Below are 22,577 nucleotides of genomic sequence, written 5' to 3' on the forward strand. Positions count from 1 at the left end.
CAGAGATTTTTACTGATGTGGAGAAAACCGACTTTTTATTCTGAATTGTTTTAAGTCATATTCTGGGTCCTTAGGCCCAGGCGCAGTGGCGGCCCGTCCATTAGGGGCGCAGGGGCGCTGCCCCCCCATCCATGCATCCCGCCCCCTAATCTACATGTAGGGCACTGGATGCATGGATTCCAATAGGGGATTTCTTTTTTAGAAGCACGTGATTAGAGCCAGAGGCTATAATAGACTTCAAAAAAGGGTGGGCTCGGGGCGCAGAGCACTGCGCCCTGAGCCCACCCAGTTGTATGGCAATGAATAAATATTCGCTATTGTCACACTGATTCTCCTCCCAGCCAATCAGGAAGAGGGTTGTTAGACCCCTTTCCCGACTGACCAAAGGGAGAAGCGATCTTACTGGCCACTGGCCTGGAAGAAGGAGGAGACACATGGCTGGAGGAGAAGCACAGTGGCTCAGCCATCCAGCACCCCCCGGCTTGGATAGGAGGAAGGAGGAGGTAAGGAGGCAGGCCGGCCTTTGGGGGGTGGGATATAATGGGTTTTTATGCCTGCCTGCAGGCCGTCCTTCTTTCCATCGGGGGAAGGGGGGGTTGCGTTGCTTTGCTGCCTCCCCCCCGAATTACCGAGCACCAGCCGCCCCTGCCCAGACGCTTTGTGAATTTTCGGGTGGGATAAAGCTTCCACCCCTGGGTCCAAATGACTTTCTATATGTTAGCTGACTGATGCTTTGGGAATCTGCTGTAGTGTGAAAAGGCCGAGTGCTGACAGAAGACTAAAAAGTGTTCCTTGCTTGTTTTGAGGAACCTATTAAAGGCCACCCTGTTGGTCAAAAACTGACTTCTGAAATCTAGTGGCACAGACTAGCAGATGTTCTTTTTGATTATGATATGGACTTACTGTGCAGCCTTGCTGAATAAAATGTGCAGGACAAACCTGCTTGGACTGTTCCCATACATACAACTGCCACAAATATGACATTTTTGGGGGGGTTTTGAGGCAAAAGGAAGAAGACAGAAGCTGCAGGAAGAAAAAGGTAGGAAGAAAATGAAATAAAAGAAACAAAAGGGGAAGCAAGACAGGAAAAGAGAAAGAAGAAGGAGAGGGAAGAAGAACAGAGGACATTATCTGTGGCAGGAGGGTTCAGGCAACAGAGAGCAAGGGAAAGGAATAGGAAGGGAAGAAAAGGGAGATTAATGGGCAGGAAAGTAAAAAGAAAGAAACAGATGGGGAATGAAAATAAAGAATGGAAATAAATTACAAGAAGTGGTGGGAAATAAAGGAAATATTGAGAAATTAAAAAAATAAATTAATATAACAAAAATGAGTTCTAAAGGTTCAAAAATAGCCTCCCAATGTATTAATAGTCAAAACCAGAAAAATTTATTGTTGCCTTCAGCAACCAAACTGATTCAAACTATCATTTTTACAGCTATTCTTTGAAAATAAATAAAAGACGTTAATTGGCAGAAATGTCCCTTGTAGCACATCTTCATACATGATTGTGTTTGGTTTATGGTAAAGCCCTATTTAAAAATCCCTAAATCTCGAACACATTGTTGTAAAGCCCATACTTCCCCCTGCTAGCTAACATCTTCATTTTCCTATTCATAAAACCTGCCTGTACGAGAATTACCAACCGCAGCCAAGATTTCTGTGAGTTATTATTTGTAATAATAACCTGTGAGGATTCCTGGTGATGTTCCCTCACCTTAAAACACCTACAGAAAATGGTATTTTGGCAAAGACTCCAAAACTCAAAGAATAGCGCATCCCCTAGAGCAGCGACAGACAGCCAGTGCTGACAGATGACTGCAACTCCCTACTTGCTGTTTCGTTCAGGTGGATCTAAGGAAAGGCAAGGATAACCTAATATAAGTTAGGGAAAACCTAAGGATAAATTAAAGTATAAGTAAAGGCTTTTTTTTTTTAGACTAGGTAAGGGGTTAGAATAACTGTTTGTATTGGTATCTGTGTCCCCGTTAGGATGATTCACCCTCCTTAATTGTCCTGATCATCATTGTCACCAGGAATGAAAGTGTGGGTAAATCCAATATTTTTAATAACCACTGCATGTGGACTTTTGGCAGTTATTGTTCAAGTAGTTCCAAAGGCAGAAGGATTTTTAACTTAATGGTTACACTAACGCATTCTCTGCATTAAGGTAAAAAGCCTTCCAAAGTCTCCGCTAAACACCTGATCCCAAAGGAGGAGGTTTGAGGCAATGTTATTGCACAGAGCGGGGAAGTATAACAATATAGCTTTGCAATCACTTTCAGCCCTCTGGAAAACCGTGGAAAGTAGTCTGCAGTTTTTTTTTTTGGCCTAGATGCCTACTCAGGACAGTGAATGAAAAATATTTTAGTAGTAAAAACATAACTATAGTTAAATGGGTTGGCTTATTTCTCTCACATTTTCTTGCCTTTTTGTGCTTTTCATCCTTTTCTCTTTGTATGTTTTTTTTTTTTTTTTTTACTTTTTGGTCTTTTATAATAGATCTTGCTGAGATAAATATCGAATGAGGCAAAAGTCTTTTCATAGGAAGCTGTAGGGAGCACAAATGTGGAAGCATTGATTTGTAAAGGGGTTGTAATAACAATGATTTCTAATAGTCTTGTGTAGTATGTCCTCAGACTATAGCTGGCCATAGACAATCAGGTGAATCAATGAGGTGAAGCACTGAATGGCACAGGATGACCATGGGTTGGTGGAAATCCCCCTACCGAGATTAAAGGCACCAATTACAAACGAGCAGAAGATCAAACTCTTCCTCGCTTAACACTTACATTTCTTTTTAACATTTTAAAAGCAGAACTTACTCTAAAGGGAAATTTCCACTTTATGTCTTCCTCCCCTCCGCCTCCACTTTTGCCACATGTGTTGCTATGGCTATGATGATCATTTTTTTATAGATTAGATATGCGAAATGTTAGATTTTAGTTGTGTTTTTAAGATAATGCTCCCCCTATCGATATGCAAATGAACCCATTGGACTGGTTCATGAGCTCAGCACAGGAAGTGAGGCTACAGGATATGATGTAGCAGGAAATAGGGGGAGCGTCAATAAGACGTTGAAGAGGTCATGTGCTCAGACAAAGACAGAGTTGTTCTGGAAGACAAAAAAAGGAACACTTGTTCTGGAGATAAAAGAGGACAGAGTTGTTTGGAGACTTCAGAGGAAACAGATGTTTTGTGCTGGACTTTAAGCAAGGAGCCAGGAGAAGATTCTATCACCAGGAAATCCAAGTTAAGTAGCTGATTATTATATAAAGAGCATATATATTCTCTACCTGCAGCTAAGTCTTTTTTTTATATATTCTTTTATATTATTGCATTTGTACTTATGTCAGTATATCTGTTATTACTCAATTAATTGTTATGTATATACTATATATGCCTACAATTCTTTATGTGAACTCTCTTTGCACACATCAACAAACTCTAAATGTGTAAACTATTGCGTAACTGGGATAAACCAGCATATCTTTTTTTTTAGGGGGGGGGGCAGGTACCTAGTTTTGACAGGTACCTGCTCCCACTTCCGCTGGTTCAGCCTCTCTTTTGTTGCCCACAGCCTTGTGGCACATGTCACAGGTCCCAGAAGGCTGAGGGACCAATTACAAAGTGCAGCGCAGCTCGCTCATGCACAGTGGGAAGCCGGCTGTGAAGCTACAAGGAGTTAAAGCTGGCTTCCCACAGTAAAAATGAGACCCAAAGACCAGTGAAGAACTGTCCCAGGCGAGGGCAGTGCTGGATCCCTGGATAGGTAAGTGTCCTTTTCTCAAAGTTAGCACCTACAGTATTTGTTTCTGACTTTTAATTTTTTTTCTCTCTAGGGTGAAGATCCTTTTTTTAATGGAGTTCTATAATGTTTCTATAATTTAAAGTGGTTTACAAATGGGCAAAATGTGCAACAGCAATAAATTGTGGCACCCAACCCAATTTCAGATGCGTTAAAATGAATCGTGATTAATTTCTATGGGTTTTAGCACTTTGTACACCATCATTGCTCTTCTTTAAATAAGAACATTTCGAATTATATAAAATTCAGATCAGAATGATGCAGCTTTCCAGGAAAGACCACCCAGATCGACAGTATTTTTGTGACAATAAAATTATCCTGAAGGCTTCCAGGCAATACTCTGCCTTTCCCAAACTAAGCAGTAGCTGGCGGGTGAGAGATGGCCTTTCCCTAGTGTTAAGTGTCTTTATAATATTGTTATTCCATATGTTGAAATTCAGAGACTCACACAAAGCTCCACATATTATAGAACCTTTGCATTTTTGGCAGCAAGAAAACAAGGCCTCGCCCAACGTAAATATTAAGTCTATGTAGTCTACAACTCTACAGCTTTTAACAAGGTAATAAAATGGTATTTTTAAAACATTTCTGAGCTGGCTCAATTTAAAAGAGGGATTGAGGCTTGTGGAAACTTGTTCTCTTTAAATCCCTCTTCTGTATTCTCCTATACATTTTTGTATAATATATATATATATATATATATATACACACACACACACACACACTTCTCTTTGGTTATTAGGATTTGTTTGCTCATTAAAAGTATACATCCAGTACATATATTTGTAATTATACAGTATCTCACAAAAGTAAGTACACCCCTCACATTTTTGTAAATATTTTATTATATCTTTTCTTGTGACAACACTGAAGAAATGAGACTTTGCTACAATGTAAAGTAGTGAGTGTACAGTGTAAATTTGCTGTCCCCTCAAAATAACTCAACACATAGCCATTAATGTCTAAACCACTGGCAACAAAAGTGAGTACACCCCTAAGTGAAAATGTCTAAATTGGGCCCCATTAGCATTTTCTTTCCTTGCTGTCACGTGACTTGTTAGTTTTACAAGGTCTCAGGTGTGAATGGGGAGCAGGTGTGTTAAATTTGGTGTTATCGCTCTCACTCTCTCATACTGGTCACTGGAAGGTCAACATGGCACCTCATGGCAAAGAACTCTCTGAGGATCTGAAAAAAAGAATTGTTTCTCTACATAAAGATGGCCTAGGCTAGAAGAAGATTGCCAAGACCCCGAATCTGAGCTGCAACACGGTGGCCAAGACCATACAGCAGTTTAACAGGACAGGTTCCACTCAGAACATGCCTTGCATGGTCGACCAAAGAAGTTGTGTGCATGTGCTCAGCGTCATATCCAGAGGTTGTCTTTGGGAAATAGACGTATGAGTGCTGCCAGCATTAGTGCAGAATTTGAAGGGGTGGGGGGGGGGGGTCAGCCTGTCAGTGCTCAGACCATACGCCGCACACTGCATCAAATTTGTCTGCATGGCTGTCATCCCAGAAGGAAGCCTCTTCTAAAGATGATGCACAAGAAAGCTCAAAAACTTAGCTGAAGACAAGCAGACTAAGGACATGGATTACTGGAACATTGTCCTGTGGTCTGATGAGACCAAGATAAACTTATTTGGTTCAGATGGTGTCAAGTGTATGTGGTAGGAACCAGGTGAGGAGTACAAAGACAAGTGTGTCTTGTCTACATTCAAGCATGGTGGTGGGAGTGTCATGGTCTGGGGCTGCATAAGTGCTGCCAACACTACAGTTACAGTTCAATGAAGGAACCATGTATGCCAACATGTACTGTGACATACTGAAGCAGAGCATGATCCCCTCCCTTCAGGGACTGGGCCGCAGGGCAGAATTCCAACATGATAACGACCCCAAACACACCTCCAAGATGACCACTGCCTTGCTAAAGATGCTGAGGGTAAAGGTGATGGACTGGCCAAGCATGTCTCCAGACCTAAACCTTATTGAGCATCTGTGGGGCATCCTCAAACAGAAGGTGGAGGAGCACAAAGTCTCTAACATCCACCAGCTCTGTAATGTCATCATGGAGGAGTGGAAGAGGACTCCAGTGGCAACCTGTGAAGCTCTGGTGAACTCCATGCCCAAGAGAGTGAGGGCAGTGCTAGAAAATAATGGTGGCCACACAAAATATTGACACTTTGGGCCCAATTTGGACATTAATACTTAGGGGTGTACTCACTTTTGTTGCCAGTGGTTTATACATAATATAATGGCTGTGTGTTGAGTTATTTTGAGGGGACATCAAATTACACTGTTATACAAGCTGTACACTCACTACATTACATTGTAGCAAAGTGTAATTTCTTCAGTGTCGACACATGAAAAGATATAATAAAATATTTCCAAAAATGTGAGGGGTGTACTCACTTTTGTGAGATACTGTAGATCCACAGGAGAGGCAAATAGCACTGCAATAATCTTCTAGTGCATGCAATAAGGCCCTCCCAAAAGCCACATATAGATAAATAAGTCCAGGACTGCTGCCCTTAAAATGTATCGGAAAAAACAGAAGAATTATACAAAATATGAAACATTTTGCAATTCTATCTATCTATCTATCTATCTATCTATCTATCTATCTATCTATCTATCTATCTATCTATCTATCTATCTATCTATCTATCTATCTATCTATCTATCTATCTATCTATCTATCTATCTATCTATCTATCTAGCAATATATTACTGTGCAGCAAAAGTTTTAGTGTAAATTAGGAATGCTTTCCTAAATTTTACCAATAAAAAAAAAAAAAAATAAATAATTAAAATATATTTGAAAGCATTCTTATTTTACAGCATTTCTTCACACCTGTCTAAAACTTTTGCACAATGCTGGTATATATATATCTTTTTGGTAAGAATAATTGGCAGGATTTTTATTATATCCTGTTTGTCGGTTCACATTAGTGCGATCACAGAGATCGCATGTAATTCGGAGCGCACTGCTCCTAAAATTACATGTGATCTCTGTGCGGTGCAAATTCAGCCATACAGTTTGTATGGATGAATTCGCACTGCAATAGCACTCAACTCACACAGGACCCTTTTTTTGGTCCGCAGCAGAATCGGATAGCATGGTGGTTCACACTAGTGCGATCCGATTCTGTGCGAACTTACAGATCGCACTGCGATATGCGATCTGATCTGGGGGTGTCGTTAAATTTCAATTGACACCCCCAGCGTATCGCATATGGCAGTGTGAACTGCCAGGGGTGTGGATGCGATGCGGGAACACACTGTATATTCGCAGCGTTCCCACATCACAAATGTAAACCGGCATTTACAAAGCTTCACAATTGTAGCATCGTAGCAATCTTTGCCCCTCTCTAAGGGAGAGGGACACAACATTTTTATGGTGAAAGCAGTGATAAGTATATTTAACCAAAGCACACAGCTGTGCAATATTGTGGCGTGGCTGGAGAAGCGCTGTCATACACAGCCATATCCACATAGGAAGCACTGGGTCCCTTTGAGCGACGTCTTATACATCCCATACATTCCAATATTTTTTAACTGTTTTATGATTTCTTGGTTTTAATAATTATGTTGCATTCCTTGGGGTGTCAACAAAGTTCTTAAAGTGGTTCTAAATGCTCAAGGTTTTCTACCTTAAAGGATAAGTTCACCTTTACAAAAAAATAATAAATGCATATTTTTTTGCCGGTAAAAAATATGCATTTATTCTTTTTTTCGTTAGGACCCTTTAAAGGAGTTGTAAAGACAGATGCATTATCTTAATGCATTCTATGCATTAAGATTAAAAACCTTCTGTGTTCAGAAGCCTCCCCAGCACCCCCTAACACTTACCTGAGCCCCATCTCTATCCATCAATGTCCACAAGTACTTCAGCTGTCCAGGACTCACCCTCCTGATTGGCTGAGACACAGCAGCCGTGCCATTGGTGCCTGCTGCTGTCAATCAAAATCAATTAGCCAACCAGAGAAGAGAGGGGATGGGGCCAAATGGCACGTCCGTGTCTGAAAGAACACACGGAGCTGCAGCTCGGCTCAGGTAGCTCGATAGGAGGGAGGGGCCAGGAACTCCAGCCAGGAACCCGAGAAGAGGAGGACCTGGACTGCTCTGTGCAAAACCAACTGCACAGAGGAGGTAAGTATAAGACGTTTGTTATTTAAAAAAAAAAAACAAGACTTTACAATCACTTTAAAGCATTGCACATATGATCAGCAGATGGTGGGTGTAATGTCACGGTCCTGCAGACTGTCTGTGTAGCTGTCTGCCTCTATCTTTACAGGCAGGCAGTTACTAAAAAACCAAAAGCCCAATGAACTAACTAGAGCGCTAAACAAAGAAATACAGAGCCGACAGCCTCAAAGGCTGTTGGGACTTATAATTAATTGATCCACAGGGATCTGTGAATCAATGATGCGGCTGTGTGGGCAGAGCCCCACACGGCCACGCTCTCTTTGAATTGTGACCACAAGTGTGGGGAGAAAATTCCCAGCTCACTGTCACAAGGAGGGGGGATCAGCAAGAGGGGTCTGATGCTGGGATAAATATGGGTGGAACATATAACATGTCCAGAAAGGTGAACTTATCCTTTAATGCATTCTCTGCATTATTGTAAAAAAAAAAACTTCTGTGCCATAGGATCTTTCCCAGCTCTTCCTTATAATTACTTGAGCCCAATATCAGTCCCGCGCTGTACCGGAGAGAAGCAGCTCTCTCCGCTCTCTCCTTCCTCACAGGGCAGCGGATAGCCTTTGGCTCCTGCAGCTGTCAATCAAATATTATAAGGAGTGACTGGGGGTTGCTGTCTATGTCTATAGATGCAGGCAGCATGCCTTGGGATCGAGCCTGCAGGAGTGCCTCCATAGGAAGCAGGGGACCCCAGAAGAGGTGGCTGCTCTGTGCAAAACCACTGCACAGAGCGGGTAAGAATAACATGTTTATTATTAAAAAATAAATAAAAGATTTACAATAACTTGAAAAATACATTTATCATAATAGATAGATTGATATATAGATAGATCGATAGATAAGATATATAGATAGATCGATAGATGAGATATATAGATAAGATAGATAAGATATAATGATAGATCGATAGATAAGATATAATGATAAATCGATAGATAAGATATAATGATAAATCGATAGATAAGATATAATGATAAATCGATAGATAAGATATAATGATAAATCGATAGATAAGATATAATGATAAATCGATAGATAAGATATAATGATAAATCGATAGATAAGATATAATGATAAATCGATAGATAAGATATAATGATAGATAGATAGATAAGATATAATGATAGATAGATAGATAAGATAGATAGATAGATAGATAGATAGATAGATAGATAGATAGATAGATAGATAGATAGATAGATAGATAGATAGATAGATAGATAGATAGATAGATAGATAGATAGATAGATAGATAGATAGATAGATAGATACATTGTTCTCATTTTCTTTTAACATATTTGTTTTGGCAGTGTTAACATACCTAACTCTAATCTGATGAACAAATATCATCGAATACGTATTTTTTATATAAATGTATAAAAGAAACAAAGCCCCCCAAATATCAGCCTATGTAAACGTCTATTATTTGCAGAGTGAGAAGTATTAGGATATGCTGTGTTCATCATCAGGACCCCCTAGGCTTGTGTTATTTGGCAATTGTTCCATCTTAACCTTATACAGCTCCGAATAATAAGAGATATCCTTTTTCCTGCTGATAAGCCCTGTGGCATCCCGCGCTTGGCGTGGAACTACCTTCCTTCGGCAACGATCTGTCAGTTCTCTATATTGAATATTGATGCAGCAAGTTTAATCAAAACCTTGATTCTTTGCACCCTTTTTATGTATGCTAAAAACAAAAATACTCTACAAAAGAAAATATAGAAGGCAAATACCCAAGTATGGCTGACATTATTTATGCAGGAGATGGACCATTGTATTCATCTGCCTGTCCTCCATTCATAGAGTGCTTTTCATTGCTGGAAGCCATGGTACAGCTTCTATGAATGGAAAGGGCAGGCATAGTCTGAATTTGTGACATGTGCCTATGACAGGTCCAGGAGGTTCCTCCTGCAAACCTCCAAGTCACATGAATCAGTGTGATCTGCAGGGGACCCAGGAGATCGACACAACTGAAAGTTTTGGTTTCCATCCAAGCAATTTGTGAGGGATTGGGTGGCACGGGCAACAAAAGAGACAAGAATACGCTCTTATTTTGACAGGTATAGCTTTTTTTGGAAAATGTATTATATTTATTATAGAGAGTCACTTTAAAGAAAAACATGGATTTTTTTTAACAAATACATACCTCGATAGGGTGACCTCTGACTCGTATCTTTGGTTATCCCAAAGGAATTTTTTTTTTCTTCTTAGATATACCAAATTGAATATTCTAAATCCAAAAAAGTTGAGCAATGGGAAACTACAAAAGGTCAGTCCAGGCAAAACTAATATTTAATTTACAAATGGTACAAAGTGCACATTTGACTTTTTATAGGCACAAACTATTTGGGCATTCCAGAGGCAGCCAAGAAAAAAAAACTAATTTGTTGGACTCCAGGAAACAGATGAATAGGTGACTGCATGTTAGCAAAATCTTCTGCGATTCTGCAGCTGACCCCACAATATCAGGGCATTGTCCATTTGTAAATGAGTAATAATATAACTGGGTACTAATATTTATAGGTAAAGTTGATCCAAGGAATATCCGATTGCCTCTCAGGGGATCAGGAAGACATTTTTTCCCCCTGCCGTAGCAAATTGGATCATGCTTTTCGGGTAGATTTTTGCCTTCCTCTGGATCAACCGTGGTTAAAGAATTGTATATATATGGGATTGTATAAAAAGAAGAAAAAGCCACGTGGAGTATCTAAAGAACTGCCAACGTCCCAATAGCAACTAAATACAGTTGCTGCATATACATGGAAACAAAAATCCCCTCCGGGACTTTGAGGCAATTACAGACAAGCTAATGAAGTTTAAAAGGCTAACGCCAAATTTTACTAATATACAATGATAAAAATAGACAAAAGTCCATAAAGTAAACACATACAAAAATGTGAATGCACAGATTACATATAAAAAGTACCCTAGACTGGAAGATACAACCTACAATAGCTACCCATAAGATTAGACTAGCTAAGGGGATCTTACAGTCCAACCCGACATGTTTCGGAGTGATTCCTTCTTCTGGGGATTTTGGGGTACAAAGAAATCTATGAGATAATACAAAGTACATGAAAATTAGCATAAGTCATCTGTAATGTACAAAATTATGTATTTAATGTATGGAAGCGTCATAATACAGTACAAGAGGCTACTTACATTTGCATATAGTCAAAAAGACATGCCTTCAAATGAAGCTGGAGTGACACATGTTCCAGTCTGCTGAGAGGATTATAGGCGCTTGTGCCAAAAATGTGCTACCGCAAGGACCCAACCGAAGGGGTCAAAGCCAAGTTGCCAGAGGCAATCACAAAATCAGGAGGGAGAGGTGAAGAGCTTAAAAATAGAGGAGTCTGCAAATAAAAATGTCAAAAACAGATGTCAAAAAAGTCAATCACAACATTATGAGGTTTTAATATGCTGTAGAAAAGGTGAGCAGTGTAGATCAGTGAGCAGTAGATCTACACTGCTCACCTTTTCTATAGCATATTACAACCTCATCATTTTTCGGTTGGGACCTTGCGGTAGCACATTTTTGGCACAGGTGCCTGTAATCCTCTCAGCAAACTGGAACATGTGTCACTCCAGTTCCAATTGAAGGCATGTCTTTTTGACTATATGCAGATGTAAGTAGCCTCTTGTACTGTATTATGATGCTTCCATACATTAAATATATCACTTTGTAATGTAAAGTTAGTAACCGCGCTGGTACATAAAAATCAAAGCTGCAACTAAAAGTGGGATAACACCTAAACAGAAATGTACAAAATAAAGCTGCGCTATGTGTGGCAAAAAATATTGACGTATAATCAACTGATATAAAAATGTGCACACTAATAATAAAACGATAAAGTGACCAATACCAAGTAAATATAAATGTGCACACTAATATAATAAAGTGACAAATATATAAATACAAAACTCGGCTGGAGATGGAGAGTAGATAAAGTGTGATATGATATGACTAGCAGCCACTTTTCTGCAGTGTCACCACAACATAGAAGAATCCGATTTATTTATTCCATTCAGGTCCTTGATAATTCTGTACCCATACTGGCTTCTCCATCCAGATTCATCTGGGATTGAGTTGAATGGTGTATTATTACCACTATCTGGTAAGCGCATTGGCATTCCATATTAACGGACGCACTGTGGGGGAATATATTTCACATCATTACTGCTGTGGTGGAGGACTTAACACTTCCAATACACCATTTTCATCTACTTTCTTTGGGACTTTTATTACCCTCAACATTTAAGCCCCCGTTCACATAGGGGCGACGCTACTTCGCACCGCGCCGCGACCTCGGAGCGGCCGCCACGGACTTCATAACATTGAAGTCTATGGCGGTCGCCTCCTGGTCGCCCCAAAGAAGCTCCGGACCCTTTTTCTAAGTCAGAGCGACTTGTGTCGCTCCTATTAGAATGGGTCCACAGCTTCTCTATGGGAGGCGACCTACGACCAGGTCGCCTCACAGGTCGCCTTAGTGTGAACGGGGGCTTAGGTTACTGTGTTTTTCATTTATTTGGCATGGTCACTTTATTGCATCTATAATTTTTTATATACTTGGCCTTGACAGCTGAGTTTTGTATTTATATATTTGTCACTTTATTATATTAGTGTGCACATTTATATTTACTTGGTATTAGTCACTTTATCGTTTTATTATTAGTGTGCACATTTTTATATCAGTTGATTATACATCAATATTTTTTGTCACACATAGCACAGCTTTATTTTTTACATCACTTTGTACATTACAAATGACTTATGCTAATCGTCATGTATTATCTCATAGATTTCGTTGTACCCCAAAATCCCCAGAAGAAGGAATCATTCCGAAACATGTTGGGTTGGACTGTAAGATCCCCTTAGCTACTCTAATTTTATGGGTAGCTATCGTAGGTTGTATCTTCCATTCTAGGGTACTCTTCATATGAAATCTTTGCATTCACATTTTTGTATGTATTTGCTTTATGGACTTTTGTCTATTTTCATCATTGTATAAGCATGATCCAATTAGCTACAGCAGGGGAAAAAAATCCTTCCTGAACCCCCGAGAGGCAATCTGATATTTTTGGTGGATGCAGTCTGATTTGACCTCAGTTTTTTCATATACAGGGATGGAGACCAATAGAATGACCTGCTTGTCTCATGTAAAGTCCCAAATATTTTATGAAATTAGGGATGGAAGCACTGTGCTTTACAGGCCAATGCCTCATATAAAGTCCCAATCTGTGTTTTATACTGTATTCACCAAGGGGATGGAGGTGTAATGCTTCTCAGCTAGTCCTTTCCAGTTTGTACCATCGCTACAACTTCGCTTTTTGAGTTTTGATATAATAGACCAGTCATGGATGGGGGTGGGTTGGGGGGAGGATTGGGCTGTCTCCCTCCCACCTGTTCCCCATCCATCCATTAGCAGCCATGTGCTTCCATTGTGGAGACACTCAAATTAGAAAGTGTTAGGAATGCAGGTAACACAGGTGCCGTGTAGTGGCCCTGCAGCTTACACATGTGTTTGCAAATGTGTGTCAACTAAACCCCTGTTCTTTATTTATATCATGAGACAGGTCTACTTGGTTGGTGGCAGACTGGAGGGTGAGTACATCAGACTGGGGGCTGGCTGGCTTCCACGCACCTCTTTTAATCTTTCAACTTTCATTTTTTTCTGATACAGGGATGGAGACGCTGGGCATTACCTGCTGGGGTCTCACTTAAAGTCCCACATAGCCTACATTGTTTATGTTTAAACAAGCGGAAGAGTGTGCACACCTGGCTGTGTGAAACTACCCTGTGACTGGCTATGGGTCAATCAGTGGGAGACCACGGCAAACAAGAATTCAAGCAGCTCCTACGGGGGTAGTGCTACACAGGGAAGATTTAAAGCTTTTGTAAACCCAACATTTCATATTCCTGATATGTGCCTACTGTACCATGTACTTGTATAAGAAAGTATCCTGTTCTCTTTGTATTGCTTCCTTTGTGTAAAATCCTTGGTGTTCCTGCCAGACCCTCTGCTTTCCTCTCTAAAATCTGACTACACTAGGCATGAGAGCACAGCATGGTCAATTCTCTAGCTGTGCTGGGAACTCAGTGTACTCTCCTCCAATGATTAAACTTATCCTGATACGCCCCTGCTGCACAGCCTTTCATTGGGAAGATCAGTGAGCTGCAGCCTCTTCTCCCCCCAGCTCTTATGCAGCTGAGAACAGAGAGAATTTGCTAACTCATAAAAAAGGGGGAAAAAGGTATTTATAATCTTTTTTTTTATTTTTATATATATATCTATAAAAAAATGTTTTGCCTTTCGTTTCTATTGTAAACTGAATGGGTTTTACAAGGTGAGGGTTTACAATCACTTTACCAGTGGACAGCACAGTCTGGACATAGTCTGGTAGCTTGGAGATAGGAGGGGAAGGAGAAGCAGGGGAGTGCTATGCCACCCTAGCTACAGGGCTGTGTGTTTCTATTAATACACACAGTGTAGAGAGACAGGTCTCTAGTCCCTGCATTAAAGGGTGGCTCCATATGATGCTGTAACAGAAAGGAGCCACCCTGAAGTAGGAAATCAGGGACAGTGGACATGGCAGCAGCTTAACAGAGTTGTAAATACAGAAAGTTTTTTATTTTAATGCATTCTATGCATTAAGACAAAAAGCCTTCTGTGTGCAGCAGCCCCCTCAGCCCTCCTAATACTTACCTGAGCCCCATCTCTATCCAGCGCAGTGGCGGCTGGTCCATTGGAGCGCAGGGGTGCCGCCACCCATCCATGCGTCCTGCCCCTAATCTACATGCAGGGCGCCGGACGCATAAATTCCAATGAGGGTTTTTTTTTTTTAAGCACGTGATTAGAGCCAAAGGCTCTAATAGGCTTCAAAAAAAGGGTGGGCTCGGGGCGCAGAGCACTGCGCCCCAAGCCCACCCAGTTGTGTGACAATAGCAAATGAATATTCGCTATTATCACACTTATTCTCCTCCCAGCCAATCAGGTGGCTGGTCCTGAGACCTGTTTCCCGATTGGAAACAAAGGAGAGGCTGAATGGACACACAGAGCTGCAGTTTGGCTCGGGTGCCCCCACAGCAAACTGCTTGCTCTGGGGGCACTCGACAGGAGGGAGGGGCCAGGAGCAGCTAAGAGGGACCCGAGAAGAGGAGGATCCGGCTGCTCTGTGCAAAACCAACTGCACAGAGGAAATATGTATAACATGTTTGTTATTTAAAAATAAAACCACAAGACTTTACAGTCACTTTAAACTGGAACAGATAAAGAAATTGCATACGTAAATGATTATATCAGATGCTGAAACTGCATAAAAAAGAAGGGTTCAATATCATTTTGAAGACAGCCAGGCAATTAGCATTTTCATAAGCAAGCAACAAGGAAAGTCCCATTTCTTTTGGGTGAGACTCTCAAAACAGTGATGCATATATTCGTTTTTGGTGGACTGGCCTTATAAAACAGTTCTTGTTTGCTGACAAAGCCACTTGTGATAATGAAGACTTGTTACACTCTGAAGACAAACAGGCTCATTCAATGAGACAAAATCATTTTACTGTGTGAGGTCAATATGAAGTTCCTCATCAGCCAATCAGAACTAATTTTTCATTGCACAACTGCAGGAAACTAAAATCTGATTGGCTGCTATGTTTCTCACTGCTCAATAATACTAACCATCTGCAGCTTTGTCTGTTAGGAATAAATACATATAAATGTTCATAATATCAAATAAAAAAATCTATGAGACAGAGAAAATTGACACAACTATAATGGTGTTACATATAAAATCTGTAAAATAAATGGGCGTATTTAACGTTACAGTAACATTTTGCACAAAATATACATTTTATGTTTATTTATCCAATAAATTAATAGCATCACGTACAAAATTCAGTGAAACATTCACACAGGGGCTTAATTACAACTGGATGTTGCATTAAGGATAAAGCCAAACTGAATTTTCACTTTATTCCAACTTACATTCCAGATGCATTAAATCAAAAGTCTTACAGTTAGATTTCTTTGGAAAGCAGCCACAGCCTGAGTAAAAAAGCTTGTCCCCTGCCAGCAGCTGCAGAATGGAACATTGGTTCTCCGTATAGAAGCAGTAGTCTCTCCATAGAGGCTGGACACGCACAATGCTGAATCAGAGCTAGAGCCATCGTTACTAGCTAGAGGGCTAATGTATAAGTCTGACTCAGCTAGAGGGATGGGCAGCTGTCCGACTTCTGCAGAGAGACCACTGCTTCCAGGTAGTGAACAAGGGTTCTCCTCTATAGCATATTGGACAGTTTTTTTGACTCAGGCTGTGTTTTTTTTTTTTTAATATAGAAAAGAAAGGAGGCTCAAGCACCTAGTGCATTACCTTTGGACACGTTTACATTTTTTATTAAAATGGCAAAAACATACTCACAAACATGAAGAGCAAAAATCGCAAAAAATGAGTCCACCACGATGCAGAAAGGACATGTCTCTATAGTGGGACCCCTGACACCAGAAACCTGAAGTGCCTCCCGAAACGCGTCAGCAGTCCTACTATAGGGACATGTCCTTTCCACATCGTGGTGGGGTCATTTTATGCAATTTTTGCTCTTCATGTTTGTATGTTTTTGGCATTTTAATAAAAAATGGAAATGTGTCCAAGGGTAATGCACTAGGTGCTTGCGCCTCCTTTCTTTTCTATATTTATAGTCTTTGGAGTTTCCCCATCTGAGGAGAGCAGCACGCCTACTATTCCCATTGGAGTGAGCGCTTGGATCATTCAGTTGTTTGAAGAATTGTTTTTTATTTCTTATTTTAATGCACCTGGAATGTATATAGCTAACACACAAAAAGTTCACTTGAGCTTTGACAGGTCCTCCATATACTCTCAGTGTACATCTAGATGGTTTTGGTGCTCTGCAAATCTGGCTTAAAATAAAATATTATACAGGACTCTGCAGTTATTTGCCATGAAGCCTTTATAAACAGAAGAATTAATGATTTGTGGTACTCCAACCACAGTTTTTATTTAAGAGTAGCTTTTTTTTTAGGATAAAATAATTATTTTTGGGTGATCACTGTACATTGACGGGAGTTTGACATACTTTGTAGCAGATTCCTACCTTTTGTTGCTCAGAAGAAATAGCTGTTTGTTTCACCAGATGGATCGCAAACTCATTCTGAATCGGAGGGTCTGGTTCATTATAATCAGCTTATGCGCTTTCTGTGTTCTAATGAGGAATGTTGCAGGGTTTGTATCTTACAAGTATGCAGCTAATAAAGTGTCAGGACACCCAATGAGCAAATACTTTCTCTCAGATAGTCAGGTAGTGAAGCAAAGATAACAATGACCAGCTTTAGGTCCACAGAAAAGGGGGTTCCTTGCCGGGGCTCTGTGGCTTACGCATGTATTTGCAAATGTGTGCAACTAAACCCCTGTTTTTAAATCATACTGTTGGACAGGTCGACTCGGTTGGTCGCAGGCTGGTCGGTAAGTTGAGCTTGGAAATTTCCTTTCATATGCGTTGCCTTTCCAATAGTGATTGACCGATTATTGGCAAAGCCGATATATTGAGGGCCGATCTGCACTTTCCCCGATATATCGGAATCGGCCCCTGAAGTGATTGATATTGCCGATATTTCGGGAAAGTGCTTGTACTGGGGTGATGCCTGCAGCTAGAGGCATCACCCCGGTACCAGCGTCCATAGCCAACAGTCGGCTGTCTTGTAATGACAACCGATGTGGCTGAGATGCTGCTCAGCTGTCATTACAAGGAGCGGGAGGGGACGCCCCCCCTCCCGCTGCCTTCCGCCCCACCGGGAGACCCAGGCAAACAGCCTGCTCGGCCGCCAAAGACCCAATCAAAGCCACATTCGGCTCTGATCGGATCTCCATGTAAAAACCCGGAAGTGATGTCATGACATCACTTCCGGGTACTCGGCGGCAAATTAAAAAAAATGACAGCATTCAAAACAGCCAAACTTGGCGTTTGGAATGCTTTTAAGTGCAGAGGAGGGGTTTGGGGTCTTTTAGACCCCCAGACCCCTTCACAAGAGTACCTGTCAAGTGATAAAAATAAAACATTTTTTTTTTGTAAATGTATGAAAATATCGGCCAATAACGGGCGATACCGATATTCAATGGCCAAAATATCTGTATTGGCAACGAAAAACCGTTATCGGTTGATCGCTACTTTTCAATGCTCCTTGCTGCAGTGACCAGTTACAGGTGAGGGCAGTAACCACTTGTTTGTATCAAGGGTAACAATGACCAGCATGAAGCCTGCACCTTCAACAAGTCAATGATGATTGCTTCCTTTTCATGCATACAGACAGGGAACATACATCTCACAATGCTTTCCCTTGCCCCGGGAGTTGCACATGCGGCGTACAACTTCCTCTCAAGTTAATAATTGCACCAGCTGTACTCTTGCAAATGCAGATGCTTCTTTGGCATTCATTGGGATAAATGTGTGCCCAACATTTATCCCCATCACAAAACTTACACCTTTAGGAAAACCATCAGAGGGGCAAACATCAATGCAAAGAATTATCAGCGTTTACAAGGGTACAGCCACGTAAAGCCATTCACTTGAATGGCAGGCTACACATTAAATATGCCTAATATAGTTTGTGTGAATGAACCCTAAATAAGTCCAATGGCATGTGAAAAAAAAGCCCTGAGCATCCCCCAATCTTGGGGAGAATTGGGCAGACCACTCTCAAGCGCAGGGTGTCAGGGAAATGGGTGTGGTTTAGTTCCAATGTGGGTGTGGCTGGTTACATCTGGGTAGGGTTTGGGTGGATCAGGCTTAGCTTGGCATTTGCTAACTTTGCATTTGAAATTATTTCCATTCCAGTCCTTACTAGCACCATGCAGTGATAACTGAACCCCAGTGTTTCACTTTAATACATATTTAATACATACAGTTAAAAATTTTTACCATGCCTGAAATACAAACAGTAATAAAGAGCAGAAACACAATCACAACCAACAATAAATAAGCCTGTTCATAAAAACAACAAAAACAAATAAATGGTATAAATGGTATAAAGGCGGTTCAATTGACAATATCATTTTTATAGACAGCAAATGCAATTGCATACAACTTAGAGGCCAACTCCACACAACACTGATCGTTTTTTTCTTTTTTGCATAGACCCTGGTGGGTCCAGTACTATATCTTTCATAAATTCCATTGGTGAAATCTTCGGAAGTTGTGGGTCTTAGAAGAAAGGATTTAACTTTTTTTGCCGCCAAATGTTTATTCTCCTCTATATTACAGAGACTCTGGGCCAGATAAATGATTGTTGGTACGCCGAAAATTTGGCAAACCGAAACCTGTTTTTTTTTTTTGCATGTGCCAAATAATAGTTTATTTGAAGGGTTTGACATGAAAGCTATCACTGGTGTAGCACATGTAACAATCCTAAGTTTAACTTATCACACAAACATTCTCACAATTTGTGCCAAATAAAAAATGGTAAAAAATGAGTGTAGCCCCCCCCCTGCCCTGGACTGGTTAACTGTAGTGTTATTACTGAGCTGTAGCCAGCAGAGTTGTGATCCATCTTTTAGGTCTCAACAAGTTACCTTTAAACAATCATTGATTACATCTGCCTGCTGTTGGAAGTATTTTCCAGCAATAGGGAGGATCAAATAATGGATTTATGAATGTTTATTGGCCAATAGCCAATCCCTGGGAGGCTGACCTAAAAGGTGTGGCTGAGGAAAAGATAAATATTCAGGAGGAGCTGATCAGAGTCTCTCTCCTCTGGGGCTTCCTCCTAGGAGGAGGCATTTGTGTTTGAGGGAAGTTAAAGTACAGCTAAAGGCAAACATTTTTTGTTTTAGTTTTGGATGGAATGGAGAGGAATTAGAACACCTGCCAGTTTTTATTGGTTTCTGCACCCTTGTTAGGGAGATGTTCCTTTTCTATTTGTCCTGTTTACTATTATCTTTGAAAATGAAAGTAAAGGAAAATCCCACATGTTGGGTTGTCCTCAAAAAGGTAGTAGAGAAAAAAACATTCAATGGGGACACAAATTCTGAGGACCTGGGGGTCCCCAAGGGATTCCCTTAAAGTGGAGTTCCACCCTAAAATTGAACTTCGGTCCATCTTCTTGCTCCGAATCACCTGAAAAACAAATGGATAGTCGCAATTTTTTTTTTCACTTACCTTGTTTTAGAAGAAAATATACTTACCTTACTCCCTCTTCCTCCCTCTGCGGCCATGGCCGCCGCAGTCGCTTCCTGGCTTGCAATGATTCCTGGGAGCTGAACGTCATCGCTCCCAGGAATCAATGCGCCTGCACCGACCCCGACGTCAGTTCCGGTGCAGGCACCGTCATACCTTGCTAAACAGCTTCTGGGCATGCCGCTGCAGCCCCGGAAGTGACGGCGGGGCCGGTGCAGTGCATCGTGGGACCGAAGAGGACGGAAGAGGACGCAGAAGAGGATCGGGCTGGCTTCAGCTGCCCACACCTGAGATGGCAGCACTGGACAAGACATTTTCAAGGTAAGTATTTCTTCTAAAAGGTAAGTGCAACCCGGGACAGATCAGAGGCTATCCATTGTGGAATGCACTAGCCCTGACTGTCCCGGGGTTATTTTTATGTAATTTTTTTTGTTTTAGGTGGAACTCCGCTTTAATTGGTAGGGATTTCCTGTCACTTCCTATTTTGACTATGGAACAGGAAATGATGGGGAAATCTTCCCAATGGAACATAGATGGCAAAAAAAATAAACTGACAGGGGTTATGACCTTCACATACTCTATCCAAAATGGAAAAAAAAAGGTTTTACCTATAATTCTACTTATAGTACTATAGTAAAGTATAGTATAGTAAGTTCTACTAATACTAGGTCTCAGCAGGTCCATGTGCTGGGGGCCTGAGGAAATTTACCTGTTGAAGCTGAGCTTAGGAGGGAAAACTCCACTGAAGAGTGTTGCAGGGGAGCTAGGTAGAAGCTGCCCCTAAACTAATGTAGCTCCAGGTATTTAAGTACTCATCAAGGGTCAGATGCCATGAAGTGCTACTGAAAGACTGTGACTGCACTGATAAAGTCACAAATTACTTGGCTACCTACCTCTCAATCAGTATACAGTATTTGTAAAGCTGCTACCAGAGGGCCTACAACTACTACTGGAACTTTTCAGGAAGCTATCCTCAGAGTTTTCCAAACATCTTGGGCATTCTACACCCTAAACCCTCCTCTATTCATTTTCAGCTGAGGCCTGAAATAAACCTTTAAAATACATCCAGACTGGAGCCCGAGTTTGTTGGTGTGGTACTGGGACTGGAAACAGGGTAGGCAGCTTTTGAAAAACTGTTGGGGACCCAGTATATTTCCAGAAGTTCTTTCAGGGGTCATCTCTACCTGAGTTTGTCACTATTTGGAGCAGTGAAGGTTTGCATTAGGGCGCCGAGAGAATGATGGCACAAGACAATTACTCATTATGCTACTGTATATGCCAAATAAACTATATACACTGCAACAAAATAGTTTGTTTGACATGTGATGCACCAAAATACGATGTTGTAAGTGACAATTGTGGCATTCCTCAACAACCGTCAATCTTGGTTTATCTGGCCCTCTATCAACAAAATGTGACACCATCCCTTGGCTTTGTATTGCCTGCAGCAGTTTTGCAGGAATGGAAATCTTGGTGGATTATCTCACTTCTAAGTGATTAGCACGTCAATCACCTTGCCAGCAACCACTGAGCTATCAGTTTTGGGTGAAGTTGGCCTTTAAATCCACAATGAGCATGATTGATTAAAAACTAACAAAAAGAAAACAATTTATCACATTCTAAAAAGTTAAAAAGACTAACACCTCATTGGTTGCTACATTCAAAACAACTATTTTCTTCAACATAGGATTGTAAAACAAGTCGGCCTTATAACTGCAAATGCCAAAGGTGAATGTAAGATATGAAGTGATATTTTGCATACTTATAATACTTCATAAACAAAATCTCACACATCTCAATCTGTTACTTGAATAAATTCCATCTGCACACCAGATAAAGCTGAAAGAGAAACTGGATTTATTTCCTAAGGAGTTTTACCTTGACTCTGCCCCAGACTGGAGAAGAAAACCGTGACCGCTAACAGTGACAGAACGATCATGGTGTGTAGGTTGTGTTGTCCCTTCATTTTGCCCAATGGTTTTCAGTTAGCTCTTCTGCAATTATAAACATTTTGTTGCTTGCATTAGAAAAAATGTATTTGGTTATAAAAGCGACAATATGAATTACTTTTATTATTATTAAAGTGTATATAAAGGCCAAAAATTAGGTTCTCATATTTCCTCTCTTTTGGTCTAGTTAATGTACATTTGAAAGAGTTTTATTATATCTATTCAGTAAGTACAAAAAATAACTCTTGATCGTGTCAGAAATTCTGAACTGTCCTGTCAGTCAGACATTCCTCCTGTGACCTCCTGTCCTGGGACCCATTGCAGGGGAACGCCTGCACTGAGTACTCCCTGGTTAACCAATCACTATCATCATGCCACTCACCTACCTCTACTCGCCTCCTGAATGGTGGAGAGATTTTTCATGATGTCACTGGCAGC

The 22,577-nt window shown here is 40.8% G+C and overlaps 1 protein-coding gene across 1 annotated transcript in view; it reads right to left on the reverse strand.

Moving 5' to 3' along the window:
- Nucleotides 1-22,577, reverse strand: part of COL14A1 (collagen type XIV alpha 1 chain) — a 278,477-nt gene that overhangs the window by 215,395 nt on the left and 40,505 nt on the right. The window contains exon 3 of the mRNA XM_082259358.1: nt 22,069-22,184. Coding sequence (XP_082115484.1) covers nt 22,069-22,156 — 88 coding nt within the window. The 5' untranslated portion in view covers nt 22,157-22,184. The remainder of the gene's footprint in view (nt 1-22,068; nt 22,185-22,577) is intronic.

This window comes from Pelophylax lessonae (assembly GCF_965119305.1).
Source record: "Pelophylax lessonae genome assembly, chromosome: 5".
In the NCBI taxonomy this organism is placed as follows: domain Eukaryota; kingdom Metazoa; phylum Chordata; class Amphibia; order Anura; family Ranidae; genus Pelophylax; species Pelophylax lessonae.